We start from the raw sequence: 15,129 nt of genomic DNA on the forward strand, positions 1-15,129 counted from the left end.
GTGCCTCCCTATTTTTCTCTTTTAAGGGCATTTCTCACTAGGAGGCATTTGCATATTTTGCCATATTCCCACCACTAAAAAAAAAATCTTTTTAAGGGAAATGACAGAAAGCCTATTTCCCTGTCTTCATTCAATAAAACAAAACTTTTTTTCTTTTTTTTTTTTTTTTTTCAAAAAAACCATTACCCTCTGCCTCTTTCCTAGAATGGACAGAAAATCTCGTAGGAAAAAATATATAGTAATTTTGTGCACATTTCCTCATTGCTGGGGATCTGGGGTGAATGGTGGGTCCCACTATTCTGGCGGCCCCCTCGTATCTGTTTTGTTCTCCATCACGCCCTGCTTCTGAGAGTGAACGGGGGCCTGTGTAAAGACAGCGGGGCCTTGTGGGGGATGCCCAGGGACTTCCTAGGACTGGAGTTTAACTGTGTTTGGTAAATAAACAATAGAATCTACTTCCAAGGCTTTTTTGTCCTGACGGCGCAGGAGGATCCAAATTTGGTGCAGCTGAGATCCAAAAGTTCTGTCTCTCCCAAAAGACACAGGAACATGCCAGAAAGTAAAGAATTCAGCTCATTAGCTGGATTATTGGTTTACATGTCCCCAAATTATTGACACTGAGCAAACCTGCGTGTAAAACTTCCCAGTACTAGACATGCCCTGCCCTAGTCCATGTGGGGAGGATCGCTGGGGGTTATTTTCCCAGTGCCTCCAGTGTCAGAGGCGTGCAGAACGGGGACCTGCTCCAAGGAGCATTTTAGTGTGATCTTCTCGCAGCATATGAAAGCACTGGAAAGGAAGGTCAGTCGGTGAGGTGACTACAGTGTTAGCATTTACATAACTCACCACATCAAGCTCCTGTGTGGCTCTTTTCCCCTTTGTGTCCTTCCCTGAATATCCTCAAAGATGAGGCTCAGCGCGAATAATTACTTCCGAGAATGGTCAGTGACTATTAAAGTCCTTCATATAGCAAAACTGGCTGCAAGAGAACCAAAGTCCTGGTAAAGACCGTCCTTTCTTTGTTAATGAAAACAACCCATTGTCACTGTGACTAAAACTTATTTCTGATGGCATTCACTTTCATTCATTGCGCTTTCTGGGAAATGAATGAAAACATTCTTATTCCGAAGAATTCTGGATTGCGTTTGGTCCGCTCCCTTAACCTATGGAGACTGTAGTCTATTCATAGAGGAGAAATGAAAAGGGAACAATGGTCGTGACTTAAATGCCACGTTGTCTAGACTCTCTGGTCCCCAAACCAGGGATGGGGGGCATTGCTTTGTCAGTCCACCTTTGCAAGTTTCAGGTGATATGGTAAAAACACACCTCCTGCTTTACAGCGATTACAACAACATAAAGGCGGCCTATGAAGCCATGAAGAATGTAGCCTGTTTGATCAATGAGCGCAAGCGCAGGCTGGAAAGCATAGACAAGATAGCACGGTGGCAGGTGTCCATCGTAGGCTGGGAGGTAAGTGACAGCCCCTTCCCGTGCCTGTTACGCCACCCCGCACCGCACACGCCTGCCTTCATTTGATGACACCCTTGAACATCCTGTGATTGATACTTGATACATTCTTGGCTGCAGTGGTATATGTATTTTGAAGCATGCAGTTGACCTTCACAGTCAGCTGCTCTTCCCCTCACCCAGCAATCAAGTGTCTGTAATTCACTTACTGTTTATGCTGTGTCTCCCGCTAGGAAGCATGCCCCATGAAAGCAAATGGAGGAACATTTAAAACACAAAGTGTAGTGAGGTAGGGGTGTAGGCTCCAGACTCTCACTGCCTGCATTTGAGTCGCTGTCATCTGGGTCAGATGAATATTTTCATCCTTAAGATGGGGTTGAAACTACTACCTGCTTCAGAGGGCTCTTGTGAGGATTGTCGGCAACAGTGGCAAAGGCAGCCCTTGCACGCCCCATAACAGTGGTGTAGCATGCCTATTTCTTTATAAAAACCACCCCCACGTCAGTGCCTGGCACTGGTCTAAGCCATTTTGTATGCGAACTCATTTAATCCTCAATAATGCTGTGAGGTAGGAACTACTATTGCTTAACAGATGACAAGGAAATGGGAATACACAAGGTTAAGTAGCTTGCTCAGGGCCACACGGCTAGAGAGTAGCAGAGCTGGATTCAAATCTAGTCAGACTGGCTGACTTCGGAGTGCATGTTGGTGACCACTACACCCTGTGACTGTCATTAAGAATGACCAGCTAGTTGGGGCACCTGGGTGGCTCAGTCGGTTGAGTGTCTGACTTTGGCTCAGGTCATGATCTCATCATCTGTGAGTTCAAGCCCCACATCGGGCTCTGTGCTGACAGCTCAGAGCCTAGAGCTGCTTCAGATTCTGTGTCTCCCTCTCTCTCCAAACCTCCCCTGCTCTCTCTCTCAAAACTAAACATTAAAAAAATTAAAAAACAAAAAAAGAACAATCAGCTTGTGCTGTTCAGACTGTTTTTAGAATAAGCAGAATTCATCCTCCATCAAGGTAACAGGTCAGAACTCACTGTCCCAAAGGATTAAGTAAGTTTGGATTGAGAGGTTAGGTTTTTAATGAAAGTAGGTTATAGCCATGAACACTGGGAAGACTTCTATTTAAGGGACCGAAGAAACTTCTAGAGCTTGGATGGGCCCTCAAACACTTACTTTGTAAGTCAAGAATCTGGGGCACAGAATTGCTATAGGCAAGTAAGTGGAAGAACTATTTTGGAGTCAAGATGTTTTGCCTCCACAAAATATTGTGTATGGCCGGGACTGAAGGAGTTTAAAATCTTACAGATCAAACACCAGGGTCGTACCCAGTACCAAAAAGTTACATTGGGTTCAACCCACCCTAATGCTGTAAAGGTGTATTTGTCCTTGTGTTCTTGGACTGTGACATTTAGGGGATGAGTTATTGTCAGAAGTCTACCTGTCACACTCTACTGCATGGCCCTTTGCTTTCCAAGATCGTCAGCTAGTTTTTATTCTGGGAGCTGCTTTATATACCGGAGGGGAAAACCCGAGCCCCAGGATCTAAGTCTGCACCCTAGAAAGCCTCCGTGGGGCCCTTCTTCTCCAAGGAGCAGCCCTTTCAGACCCACAGGAGTCTATTGATCCAGCTTGTTTCCACCAGACGTTTCTGGTAAGGAATACACTTCAGACGCCACCGTACTGTTTTCCCAATGAGTAGGAAATAAAGAAAAGAAATTTCCCGTGGTCTCTTGAGCCCCGTGGACCTGGCGAATGGGTTTCCTGTAACTGGAAGGTTCGAGAAGAGACTGTGTCAGGACATCTTCCTGTCTCCGCCGGGGGTGTGCGGGCCGGGAATGGGGGGCCGGTGAACGGTGTTTTCCTCCTTCCAGGGGCTGGACATCTTGGAGCGCAGCTCAGAGCTGATCCACTCTGGGGAGCTGACCCAGCTCAGCAGGCACGGCAGGAGCCAGCAGCGGACTTTCTTCCTGTTTGACCACCAGCTGGTGTCGTGTAAAAAGGACCTGCTGCGTCGGGACGTGCTCTACTACAGGGGCCGCACGGACATGGACGACGTGCAGCTCGTGGACCTGGAGGACGGGCGCGACAGGGACTGGAATGTGAGCGTGAAGAACGCTTTCAAGCTTGTCAGCAAAAGCACCGACGAGGCCTACCTGTTCTGCGCCAAGAAGCAAGAGGACAAGGCCAGGTGGCTGCAGGCCTGCAGGGACGAGCGGCGGCGGGTGCAGGAGGACCGTGAGATGGGTGAGTAGTGCCTCTGCCTCCCGCTTCAGGCCCCGCCCCCCTCCATTAAATAGTCCCGCTTGCAAAAAAGAGGCAGGATCTGCAAATCCCAAATACAGCCAACCCTTGAACAACATGGGGTTGGGCATGCCGAGCCCACACACAGTCAGAAACCCACATGTTGACTCTTGACACTGCCCCCCCCCAAACTTAGCTACTAATAGCCTACTGCGGACCACAGAGCCTTACCGATAATATAGTCAATTAACGCACACGCAGAGACTAGGCCCTTTCATCCCAAGATGTGGCTGTCTCTATACCCGTTACTACAGGTGAGGAAACTGAGGCCCAAGGCACTTGCCCACTCTTACAGTATTGGGCACGTAGCATTTAAAACCAGCTCGGTGTCTGCCCGAGAGTGTGGCCCAGGCCATGAGAAATACCAGATGATCCTTGGGGCGGCCTCCTGAGGTGTGCTGTTAAAGCACTTTGAGCGTACCTTGCTGCCATAGTCGATTCGCACCAAGCACATTGGCCTGTGAATCTCCCCATCGCTCGCAGCAGGAGGCTGAGGACCCTGCCTCCCACCCTGCCTTCCCCTCTTGCTCGAATCTTTCCGGCGTCTGCTCACCTCTTGATTGGCCCTAACAGCCTGAAACTGTTAGGCCCGGTCCATCAGCGCCAGGTGCACGGCCTCTGGGCACATTAGGGCTCTGAGCCCCAACTATTGAATGGCTGTCAGGATGCCCGGGGACCAGGGGCCCCTAAAGATGAGGTGGATCGAGGGCACGTGTCTCTGCAGCTCACGGGAGCCCGGACCGCAAAGGTTACGTAGTGCAGTACAGAGAAGCCACCTACTGCTGTGATGAACTCTTGAAGGGACGCCTGGGCCTTCCTCTGGCCTGCCCCTGTGTTGCGGAACCCACCCCAGGCGTGGCCGTGGATGGGGTCTCCCCCACACGAGGGTCCGAGGGGTCCTCTGTTAGGGCAGGAGGGGGCTAGGAGTCAGTGAGGCTTTCAGCATCAGGCAGGAATCTCCTCTGAAACCCTGAACCCCAACCTGTAGCGCTCATTACTCAAAGGCACCCCTTCCTTCCGCTAAGTGGATGCACCTTTTACCAGGAGGAAAGCGGCTTCCCAGCAGCCACTCTGGCCTGGGGGTCTCCCTGGAGTAAGACCCTCACTCTGTCCTGCCCAGAATTCTTCAGGTGTTCATAGATGACAGTTGCTCAAATGCAAAACGACACACCCACAAGATGCCAGTTTTACCTGGCACATGACATCACCTGGTGTAGGCCCTGACGTCAGTGTCCATGGGAATGCTGCATTTCCCCTCAGAACCAAGTTTTACAAGGGGCATCCTACACGCATGTCAGCGCTGCCCCTTGACAGAAGAAGAAAGGAGATCTTTGATTTTGTACCCTTTTATAGTGCACTATTTCCCTTGCAGCTGGTCCTCAAAAGACGGGAAGGAAGGAAGGAAGGAAGGAATGGAATGATGGAGGGAGGGATGGGGGATGGGGCATTCCAGGAGTCGCTGGACTGGGTGAATGTGGAATAAACTAGGGTGGCCCCAGGTCCTCACCAGGCACGTTAAGTCAGTCTGGCTGTCTCTTACATCACATATGGGGTGGTCCTGGAGCTCTGCCACAAACCAGGCTGGACATGGAGGGTGGGAATGGGGCCAAGGGTCCGCGTGGGTCTAGGAGCTGCAGAAGCCAGTGTGTGGCGCCTGAGGGAGGTGTCAGGACCTGTCAGACAGACATCAGGTCAGTCAGGGAGCCGAGGCGCAGGGAGCGGTCAGGAGCAGAGTGTGGAGGTGGAGGCCGAGCCCCAACTTCCTTCTGCCTCATGGAGAGCCCGCCTCCTGGAGGAGCGTTCTGGCTGACACCGGGGCCAGCATGACCACTGCAGCCCTCCCCATCCCTGTCCCTTGCTCTCTCTCCACATCCTGCGTGCGGGAGCCTGTAGGGCCAGCTGCTGTTCGCACCCCCCTCACCCACTCCATGCACACAGAGTCACTCTGCTACCAACCTCAAGGCACACAAGTCACACAGGTGTTAGAGTTGCTCACAGTGGAATCGCTTGCTTGCTCAGCTTGCACAGCAGGTAGGCGAGCAACCCCTGGGACTCCTTGGATTTGCCCTGTCCTCCTGGGGCCTCACCCGCTGTGGTTGTGATGTGGGTGACCCTACATGGACGTGTGTCTGGGCTACATAAGTAGCCTGCATGCTGTTACTAACAGCACCCTGTTTCACCCTTTAGCATGTCATGTTCTTAGAGGGAGAAGGTCATCCTAGGACCCGTCCCTGGGACAGTCTTTGCTACTTCTCCATCTGTCAGCTTTCGGAGTGCTTTGGTTCCTCAAGGAATAAGGTTTCCAGCCCCAGGTTATGGCGACCATCTCAGGGTTAATACGGGTTATGGGTCTCGCTTTACTCTGCAAGGGTTTCACCTGTTTTGAATGTTTATCATGTCTGTTCCTAAATCCAGGCATGGAAATTTCAGAAAATCAAAAGAAACTCGCCATGCTAAATGCTCAGAAGGCAGGACATGGAAAGTCGAAAGGTAAGTTGTGAAGAAGGCTTTGTCTCCTTGTCGCCTTTGTGTGTATTGGTATCCAAATGAAGATCAAGGGAAATGCCCACAGCTGTCAGCCCGATGATGACCATGTGACAGTACAGGTCTGTCAAAGTGATAGGATCCTCCCCACCCCCCAAATTGGGCGGCCTGAGACCATCTGCATTTGCTTTTGAGTGTGTGTTTTAGTGTTTGCCTCCATTTGAACATGAGCCTGTAAGATGTGTTTTGAATTGGTACCAAAGAGCTTCTAGACCTCTGTCCCAAGAAAGTGCTGGTTTTCTTCCTGCCAGTTAGTCGGTCTGAGGCAAGCCAGCAGCTCCTGCGTGGTTTGGGCCCGCACGAAGGGTGTCTCCAGCCCCAAACTGCTTATCAGTGCAGGCCACATTCTAGTTTAGATGAGAAAAAAAGCCCTCAAAGTCCAGTACATGAAGAAATGATTTAAGAAGAAGACATACTAGCTTCTTTAGAGTAGGGCCTCGCTACCTTCCACGTACTCTGAGCAGCTCCTGAAAATCACTAGGACTCAGGTCACACCCTGGGGTCCTGACATGCAAACAAACATTTATTTTTAAAGTGCATGTAATACAATGATCTTGCCCAACAGGAATAAGATAATTAGGCTCTTTATTCCAAAAATATTTGTCATGTTCTTAGAAACTTTTAATCAGATCCACATTCTAAGAACGGTGTGGCCTATGAACTGTGTTCCGTTCAGTATTTTTGTAACTGAAAATGTGAAAACAAGACCCAGTTGAGCCCAGGGCCGGTGGATATGCCATGGGCTAGGGGTCTAGAAGAGTCCATTACCAAAACAGCACTTAGCACCCCCATTGCCCTGTTTCCTCAGTTCAAATGCAGATCCCCCACCCCCCACAGAGTTATAAATACCTTGAAGGCAGACAGAACTGTTGTTTGTTTGCCTCTCCACTTCCATGGCCTGTGACCAGTAAATACCGGTTGTTAGACCTTGTTAGGTTGCTGTCTTTCAGGAGTTCTGGCTCAGCAACTAGGCACCCAGCACCCCCAAAAGGAAGGAGCTCTGATGGGGCGGCGGATGGTCACGGCTCAGGCACCTGGGATCTGGGAAGGCCAGGAGAGCCTCCTACCAGATCCAGATCAGGCCAAGGATCCCTTCTGACCTGAGGCCTGGCTCCTTCCTCTTGCCACGCTGACTTTCACAGTTAGTGTGTGATTGATTGCATAGCTAATTTCAATAAGCCTTTTTTCATTACCTCTGTGCAGACTGAAAACCCCTATCCCGATGAAACGGTTTTGACTTAGCAGTTTCCTTCCAGGGTCCCTGTTCTAAGTGCAGCTCGTGTATTAGCTCATGTACTTGTCATAGCAACCTGGAGGTGCTGTCATCCTTACTACAGATTTAGAGGATGGAGGAGCAGAGAAATAAGTAAATTCCCAAATAATTGTCCCAAATAATCACAGCCAGGAAGCCACAGAGTCAGGATTTGGGCCAGGGCAGGCTGGGCTCCGGCTCTCATCAGGAGCCGCAGTCCCGTCCAGACCCGCTCCCGCTAAGTGACGTCGAGTGGTTGTTGCAACCTCTCTGGGTTTGTTTCCCTCCCTGGAGGGGTTTTTGTGGCATCCTCTATGCCATGGCTGCACACGCAGTGTCTGCAAGTGAGAAGTGTCGTGATGGCTCTTTGGTGCCCTTAGGGTGCATCTGTAGTAAGGATCAGCCAATTCGAGTCTTGGTGTTGGTTTTCCTTTCTGGCTGACGAGTGACGCGGGGTGCGCGTTCCGTCCCCCACCCCTCTCAAGCAGGCTACAGCGCGTGCCCGGTGGCCCTGCCGCACCAGGCCTTGCACCCCCTTCACCAGCGCCACGTGACTGTGCCCACCAGCGTCCCGCAGCAGCAGGTGTTTGCGCTGGCAGAGCCCAAGCGGAAGCCTTCGCTCTTCTGGCACACGTTCAACAAGCTCACCCCCTTCAAGAAGTGATCGCGCACGGCCGCACCTCCGCCCAGGCGGCTGGAAGGAGAGCCGTGTGCCCCTTGCGTGTGACCCCCGGGCTGAAGGCTCATTTCGGGGCAGCCCTGAAGAACAGAAGCGCGCCGACGCGCCTGCACCTGGGTCTTCAGGGGCTGAGACCGGAAATAAAGGTCCGGAGGCGTGGCCCTGGCGTCCATGGTACCCCTCTATGACCCGTGTGGGGGCGGGGGTGGCCGCCGGGCCCAGGGAGCCAGTGTGCCCCGCGGGCGTGGCGGTGCTGGGCGCACGCTTCTGCGGTTCCTGAGGACTGACCGGGGTGCACTGTCCCTTTTGCACGTGGGTTCCGAGGGGACGCTGGCAAACGGGGGTGGTCTGAACGCACCTCACCAGCACAGGCAAGCTCTTCCTCCCTCCCACAGTTATTAGGGGACGTCCCGCCACAGCGCACATGGCCATGGTGTCCCCTGGGGCCCTCCGAGTTGTTGCCAAACAGTAGTACAGGCTTCCTCCTGCCCAGTGCGCCCCCCACAGGCCGGAGGCCGAGTGGGGTGACTCCCGGCGCGGGCAGGGCCGCGGAAGCATCGAAACTACGGCTGCTTTACGGGCAGAGCGCAGAGTCCCACCCCGGGGTGGTTCCGTCCTTCCGCGGTCGGGTGCTCTCCAGCCGCACTCCAGCCATCACAGGGACTCACACACCGTCGTGGCCCAACAGACCAACCGGACTTACTGTTCGCAAGATAAAAACCCGTTTGCTTTAATTTTATGATAAATTAAATACGCAAGTGCATCCTGAGGTTCTCCCATCAGTTCTTTCCGGCGTCCCCACCAATCAACAGACAGCGACCCAAACGATCCACCGAGAAAGCACGAGTTTCAGAGCGGCCCCCCTCGCTCAGGACCCAGGGCCCACTTTCCTGTGGAAAGGCCCAAACAATAGCGTCAACCGTGCCTTTAGATCCTGGCTTGAGGGTTCTGAACACTCGCCCTTTACGAGCGAACAAAAACACATCTTGACTCGGACACAGTGGTCTTTTCGAACGGAGGCCACGTGGACTGATCCCGGTCGATGGAATCTCCTGGCCTTCGTCTGTATTGCAAACGCTGATGAAGGTACTGCGTCTGAAGACGACAGCTCTGCAAGAGAGACGCCGTTTAAATGTACTCGGTGCGCTGAAAAGGAGACCGTGGCACATGTCTGTGGTTTTCTGTTTGAGACACCCCATTTTGTATGCTCCTCCCCGTAAGTCCTGCTTTCCGGCAGGCCAGTGCTTGACAATAAACAAACATGTGACGTCACAGCCAAAGGGGTGACTAGTGCCTCTGAGTGTCTGGTCCCTCCTTTCTCCTCCTCCTCCCTCCCCCTTCTTCCTTACCCAAGGCTGGTCCCAGAGGAGGTGACATCGTGCATCAAGAAGACGGAATCCTGGACGTCTGAGGGGGCCTTGGAGCATTATCTAGAAACCATACCCAATGGGACCTGGATGTCATATTGCTGTAGTGTCGTGGTGCCCTGCAGCCAGCCCCCCAGGGCCGCCCGTGTGGACCACCATACCTAGTGGCCCGGGAGGAAGGCTGCTTCTCCAGAGGTGCTGGGCTCTGTACAACCACATGCATGCGTGTGTGGCTTCGTTTTTGAAGAGAGCCCTTCATTTTAGTTGCATTTCTATCACTGACCTTTCTACTAACAAAATGTCATGATATAGTTTGAAAACGACACTAAAGTGCTTTGTGTGGGTCCCTCAGTAACAGCCATAGGAGTCCCTGTGCCAAACAGAGTTGTTTGTATATACAACAATTTTGAACAGTTTTTTTTTAAACTAAGAAAATTAGGGAAGAAAAGAGAAACATTTGCTTACATTATAGTTTTGATGAGGATTCATTTCAAGTAAAGAACCATGTCAAGAGTCTCCATTGACTAATAATATTCATTAATGCGCAGAGGGGAAGGGCTTAAATTCTGTGGCCAGAGTTTACTTCCTGCAGGAGCCCTCACTTCTGGTTGCCACCCATCCTCCGTGGGCTTTCTAACAGAAGAAAGCTCAGACCCCAGGGCCTTTACAAGGCTGTCCCCGTGAACTTGGGACCAAGTCACATGATTGAATAGCCACCCTGTATGGATGCTGTTGAATTCTTCAGGTGGTTTTGAAAACAGAGACTTTTTTTTTAAGGTGGAATGTCTTCGACTTCTTTAAATCTATTTGTCTAGCTTGAGGTTTTTTGTTTTTGTTTTTGTTTTTTTACACTGAACACCCGAGTTTCTATAAAGAATATGTGGCTCAAGTATTCTAACCACAGGTTTGCCAAACTTTGCATCTTCATTTAAGTCACGTGTTCCATCTAAAAAGAAAAAGAGAAAGAAGCTAAGAGCTTTCCTATATGGATTTTGTGTGGATTTCATTGGGAGACTTGTTTTTCCCTTTTTGTCTCATTTTAACACACCACTACATAATATGGATGCTTCCCTCCCTGCCATACACACACACACTCACACACACTCACACACAGTCACAAAGATGGCACAACTCTTTGGTGAATTTCATTTATTATTTATGTTTCAGAATTAGCCAACTCTTTTGGAAGACCATTCAAATGACCTTGAGTCAAAAGCAACCTTCTCAATTTTGATCCTCCCTAAAATGCACAACCACCTTGCAGAAAATCACAAACCATCAAAAAATGGGACATTTGTCAAACCCTAGAGAAATACCATTCTTTGGCCGGCAAATAAGAAAAAGACTGGTACCAATGCACAAGGGCTTTCCTGGGGTCCCTCCTTGGTAGTTTTATTTTCAGTAGATCTCATCTTTTCCCTGGTACATCCGGTTTTGTGGCTGAAAACATTTCACTCCCATCTCCACGCTATTTCTGCGTTTTGTTGTGCCTTTTTATACCTAATCCAGACGAAGACTAGCTCCATGCCTGTGCAGAAAAGCCCCTCAGTCCTACAGTGCTGTTGCCTAGACACAAAGCAAAAGTGCATTTAATTTCAACCTTGTTTCACAATAGAAGTCTTTCTGTAAAAGCCCCGATCCAGTGCTTATCAGTTGGAAATCTCTACATGCCCCCGATCGCTGATTTTTCTCAGTACAAGTCTACTTAGTTACCTCTCCTGAATAGAAGAGCCTGGTTACCTGGAGCTAAGAAGAAACTTGCTGCAAGATTATCTTATGGAAGAGAGGAGAAGCACATGTGTCCCTCACAGGACAGCGGTAACAAGTGTGGATAAATGTCCTTTCGATGACGGGTCACAATCAGCTAGGTCAGATGGCTCAAAAACAGTTGTCCCTCTAGTAAGCTTAACCCACAAAGGTCCCTGTTAAGATTCCACTTGGCTGATGCTGGTATTCTGAGGACGCGTACCAGGAAAGCGGAGCTCCCGTGGTTTTGAGAAGAGTAATTGGCCAACTATCTGATCTTGAAAAGAAAAACTGCCGAAGCGTAAATATTTGATGCAAACACACTTACCTACAACATGCTTAACTTAATAGTCCTCAGGTCACAGGCATCGACTTTTGTATTTAGAAAATAATTTCCTTTAACTGATCCTGTAATTTAATAATTGGTCTCTTGTAAATATTAGCATCAGTTGTGTTTACCTATCTTTCAGGCTTTTGGTAACCTTTTCATTGAATTGTAACTCAACATCAAGACAATGTTAAGTCCAGTGACAGCTTTCACGCTGATGAAATTAGCTGCTGACAGCTGAGGGACGTTGTACAAGACTGCTCTAACTGATATGTATTTCTGTTGAATGAAGTTTTTGTAAAAAAAAGAAAAAGATTATTTACAATGTTCTTTGAATGATTTCTTGTAAATGCTGTGAATCTATATTTGTTGTTTTGTATCTGTATATTAAAGCTCATTTGCCAAATTGGTTCCAGTAATGCATTTGGGTAGTAAGATAAAACTGTGTGTGTGTGTGTGTGTGTGTGTGTGTGTGTGTGTGTGTAATTTATTTTTTTTAATGGAAAGTGAATGCTAAGAGGGTTTCCTGACTGGACAGTGATAGAGTTTCAGTACAAAGTTCTTCCCTGAGTGATGGGACTTAAACCACTTGACAAGTAGGAGAGAAAGGGCCCCCAGGGGAACAGGGAGAAGCCACGCGACTGAAAAAAGGCCCCACAGGGTGGTGCACCAAGACTGGGAAAGCCACATCCGGAGTGAAAAGCCCTCCTCTGTAGGAGTAGCTCTTGGATGGACGGTAGATGAGCCGCACGTGCCTTTACACACCTTTCATTCCGGGTGGAGATCAAGCCGCTGCCAAGAGATTCCCCCGCTTGCCCTTTGGGGGCAGGGAACGTGCAGGAATTTCCTTCTCTGATTAACAACTCAGAGAAGGTAAGTAAATAGCCCATTGTTTGCAGTAGACTGCAATCAGGAAAGTATTCCTAGGAGGGTTGCCCATCGGCCCAGTCCCCACTGTTTGTTTACCCCTGACGTCCACCTACTTCCCAGAGTGACCTGCTCCCTTTCCTGGGGCTGCATTGGAAGGAGGGGTATCTTAGGGACAGAGGATGGGGGAGAGTGAACACAGAATCAGAAAGGCCTCCCAGGGACCAAGCTGCAGCCCTGTGTAGGAGGAGGTGAGAAAAGGGCAGCGGGAACTTTCTGGAAGAGCCGAGGGGCAGATGACCTAGCTCGAGCCTGCCTTGTGTATCAGAGAGGTGAGCTGAGATGGGCAATGCTCCCCAGGTGCGTGTAGCCAGAGAGGGAAGACAGGCACATAAAAGTGTAATTAAAATCCATCACGAATTATGCAACAAAACAGGGGTATGTTCAAGTCATGGCCTTCAGGGAGAACAGTCCTTTCCTCTGGTGAGTGTCTGGGAGGGGAGGTGGCCCAGGAGGCAAGGCCCAAGCGGAGTCCTGGAGGGCTAACCCAGCAAGGAAGGCCCTGGGTGTGTTGCTTGAATCAAAATGATGGGTCGATGAGTTGTGTGAGAAACCAAAGTGGTAGATGCTGGATCCCAAAGGGCCTGCCAACCAGCGTGAGGTTCTGGGAGTTCATTTCACAAGCGAACAGTTGAGGGCAAGGAAATTGTGTGGGATTTCAATTTGTATGGGGCTTGCTCAGCTCATCCCAGTGTCAGAAAAGGGTGGATTTCACACCAGAGCAGGAGGTGATTTAGGCGGGAGGGACAGCTGGACATGAAGGACGGTCAGCCATGACCCGCCACACAGCTGCAGGAGACGTGGTTTCCAAATTCCCTGGGGTGATGGCAGGCTGTGGTGCTTGAACGGACCCAGAAAAGAACGGCTGGGTTGGCGGGAGCCTGTGGGCCTTTCTGGTCTACCCGCCGCTAGTGCAATGCCGTGTGCAGCTCCAGAGAGAGGTGAGAGTGGGAGAGGCAGGTCGAAAGGCAGCGGACAGCAGACCCCTGAAGGAGGACATCGACCTGGGAGCACCCCCAGAGAACGAACAGGCAGAGGAAGAGGACAGGGGAGCCGGCGGGGGTGGAGAAGGGGAAAATAAGGAAGACGTGGGGTGGGGAGCAGGCAGCCACAGCAGGAGGGAGGAGTCGTCAGGGGGCAAATGTTGAGGCTGCTCCCCTCCCACTAAGAAGTGACTGAAGGTGTCTGGGTGCACTTCGGGCTCCAGAGGTCAGGCCGTGGATGACGGAAGAGAAGCTGGATGAACTTACGTTGCCAGATCAAATCCTGCTGCTGTCCTGTGATGCTGGTATTGCTTTGCCTGCGGCAAATGAGGAAATGGAGGCCTGGCGAGTAGAGAGAGTGTTACCTCTGTTCAGCGGGACTTGCTCGACCCGCACACCCCGACCTCCCCCTTGTCTCTGCAATCCAACTAGGTTCTCTGAGTTGCTTCTCAATACCTCCAAAAAGCAGCGCTGAGTACATGTGGCCTGATGCTACGTTTAGGTTAGGGATCCGTGTTCATAAACTCTAATGGGGAGAAATGAAAAACTAATGATTCATGGCATCAAAAAGTAATTGCACCGTGTGTGTGTGTGTGTGTGTGTGTGTGTGTGTGTGTGTGTGTGAAGAGAACATGCACTAAATACCAATGCACACATGATGCCTGAAATCAAAGACCTACACAGAAGTTTGAGAGATCTCGTTAAATGAAGTCCATTCCAGTGATCTGGGGGGCCAGTAATCCGTTCCTTTACGGTTTCGTCCTGCTGGCCTGTGATTCACCCAAGGTCAGTGGGAGGCTGCTCAAGCAAGGACACAAACATCACTTTATGGAAAGACACCTGCTGTGGGGATCCCTTCTTCCAGACTGGGACGTGTGCCTCACTGTCTCTCCCTTTATCAAAAATGACGGGAGGGTAAAGGTAAGCCAACTTTTCTGAACCGACACCCATAGAAGATGCTACCTGACTCCAGTCTGGCTGCAGTTTTTCAAGTCCCTCCAAAACATCTTGTGCCTTACTCTGTTCCCGCCCCCTTCCTGCTGTTTTGCAGATAGATCCACTAGGGAATTCTATGGCAGGAAGGTGGGATTTTATTTAGTTAGCCCTCGATTCTTGGTTTGAGCAGCACCTGGGTACAGCCTGCGGCCCTGGGGTTCAGGTAAGTGCGGTAGGAGACAGTTGCTTTAAGTTCAGTTTGAGGCATCGGAGTCCTAAACCAGCTCTTGCTTAATCTGTGGGTGATGATGCTGCTTCATTATTTGCAAAGTAGGCAGCTGTCTACCGAGCCTTGGGTAGGAAAGGAGCAAGCTGGCTTCAAACTTCATTCTTGAGGAAGACGGTGAACAGGAGACAAAAGCAGATTCTGCAGTTCTCTCAGCCCACTGCGGACTGGCTGGGGAGGGATGAGAGTAAGGCAAGGAGCCGCAGGATAGCAGACCTTCCTAGGGAGCTTTCTAGAGAAGCTCGTAGGTTATTTGGCACACCGTTCAGCATGCACATGTTTATATGTGTAGCTATACTTACTAA

At 50.4% G+C, this 15,129-nt stretch overlaps 2 protein-coding genes across 8 annotated transcripts in view; both read left to right on the plus strand.

The window, feature by feature from the left end:
* Positions 1-12,115, plus strand: part of SPATA13 (spermatogenesis associated 13) — an 84,543-nt gene extending 72,428 nt beyond the window's left edge. For 3 of the 6 annotated variants that reach the window (XM_029936944.1, XM_029936948.1, XM_029936949.1), the window contains 4 exons: positions 1,341-1,470; positions 3,347-3,719; positions 6,192-6,266; positions 8,058-12,098. In XM_029936944.1, coding sequence (XP_029792804.1) covers positions 1,341-1,470; positions 3,347-3,719; positions 6,192-6,266; positions 8,058-8,236 — 757 coding nt within the window. In that variant the 3' untranslated portion in view covers positions 8,237-12,098. Of the gene's footprint in view, positions 1-1,340; positions 1,471-3,346; positions 3,720-6,191; positions 6,267-8,057 lie in introns of all 6 variants that reach the window. The other 3 variants (XM_029936947.1, XM_029936945.1, XM_029936946.1) reach the window with 3 other exon arrangements.
* A 2,595-nt stretch (positions 12,116-14,710) lies between these two features.
* LOC115288921 (complement C1q and tumor necrosis factor-related protein 9A) overlaps positions 14,711-15,129 on the plus strand; it is a 13,678-nt gene continuing 13,259 nt past the window's right edge. For both annotated transcript variants that reach the window (XM_029936181.1, XM_029936182.1), the window contains exon 1: positions 14,711-14,761. The gene's annotated coding sequence lies outside the window, so the exon portion shown is untranslated. The remainder of the gene's footprint in view (positions 14,762-15,129) is intronic.

This window comes from Suricata suricatta, chromosome 4 (genome assembly GCF_006229205.1).
Source record: "Suricata suricatta isolate VVHF042 chromosome 4, meerkat_22Aug2017_6uvM2_HiC, whole genome shotgun sequence".
Taxonomy (NCBI): domain Eukaryota; kingdom Metazoa; phylum Chordata; class Mammalia; order Carnivora; family Herpestidae; genus Suricata; species Suricata suricatta.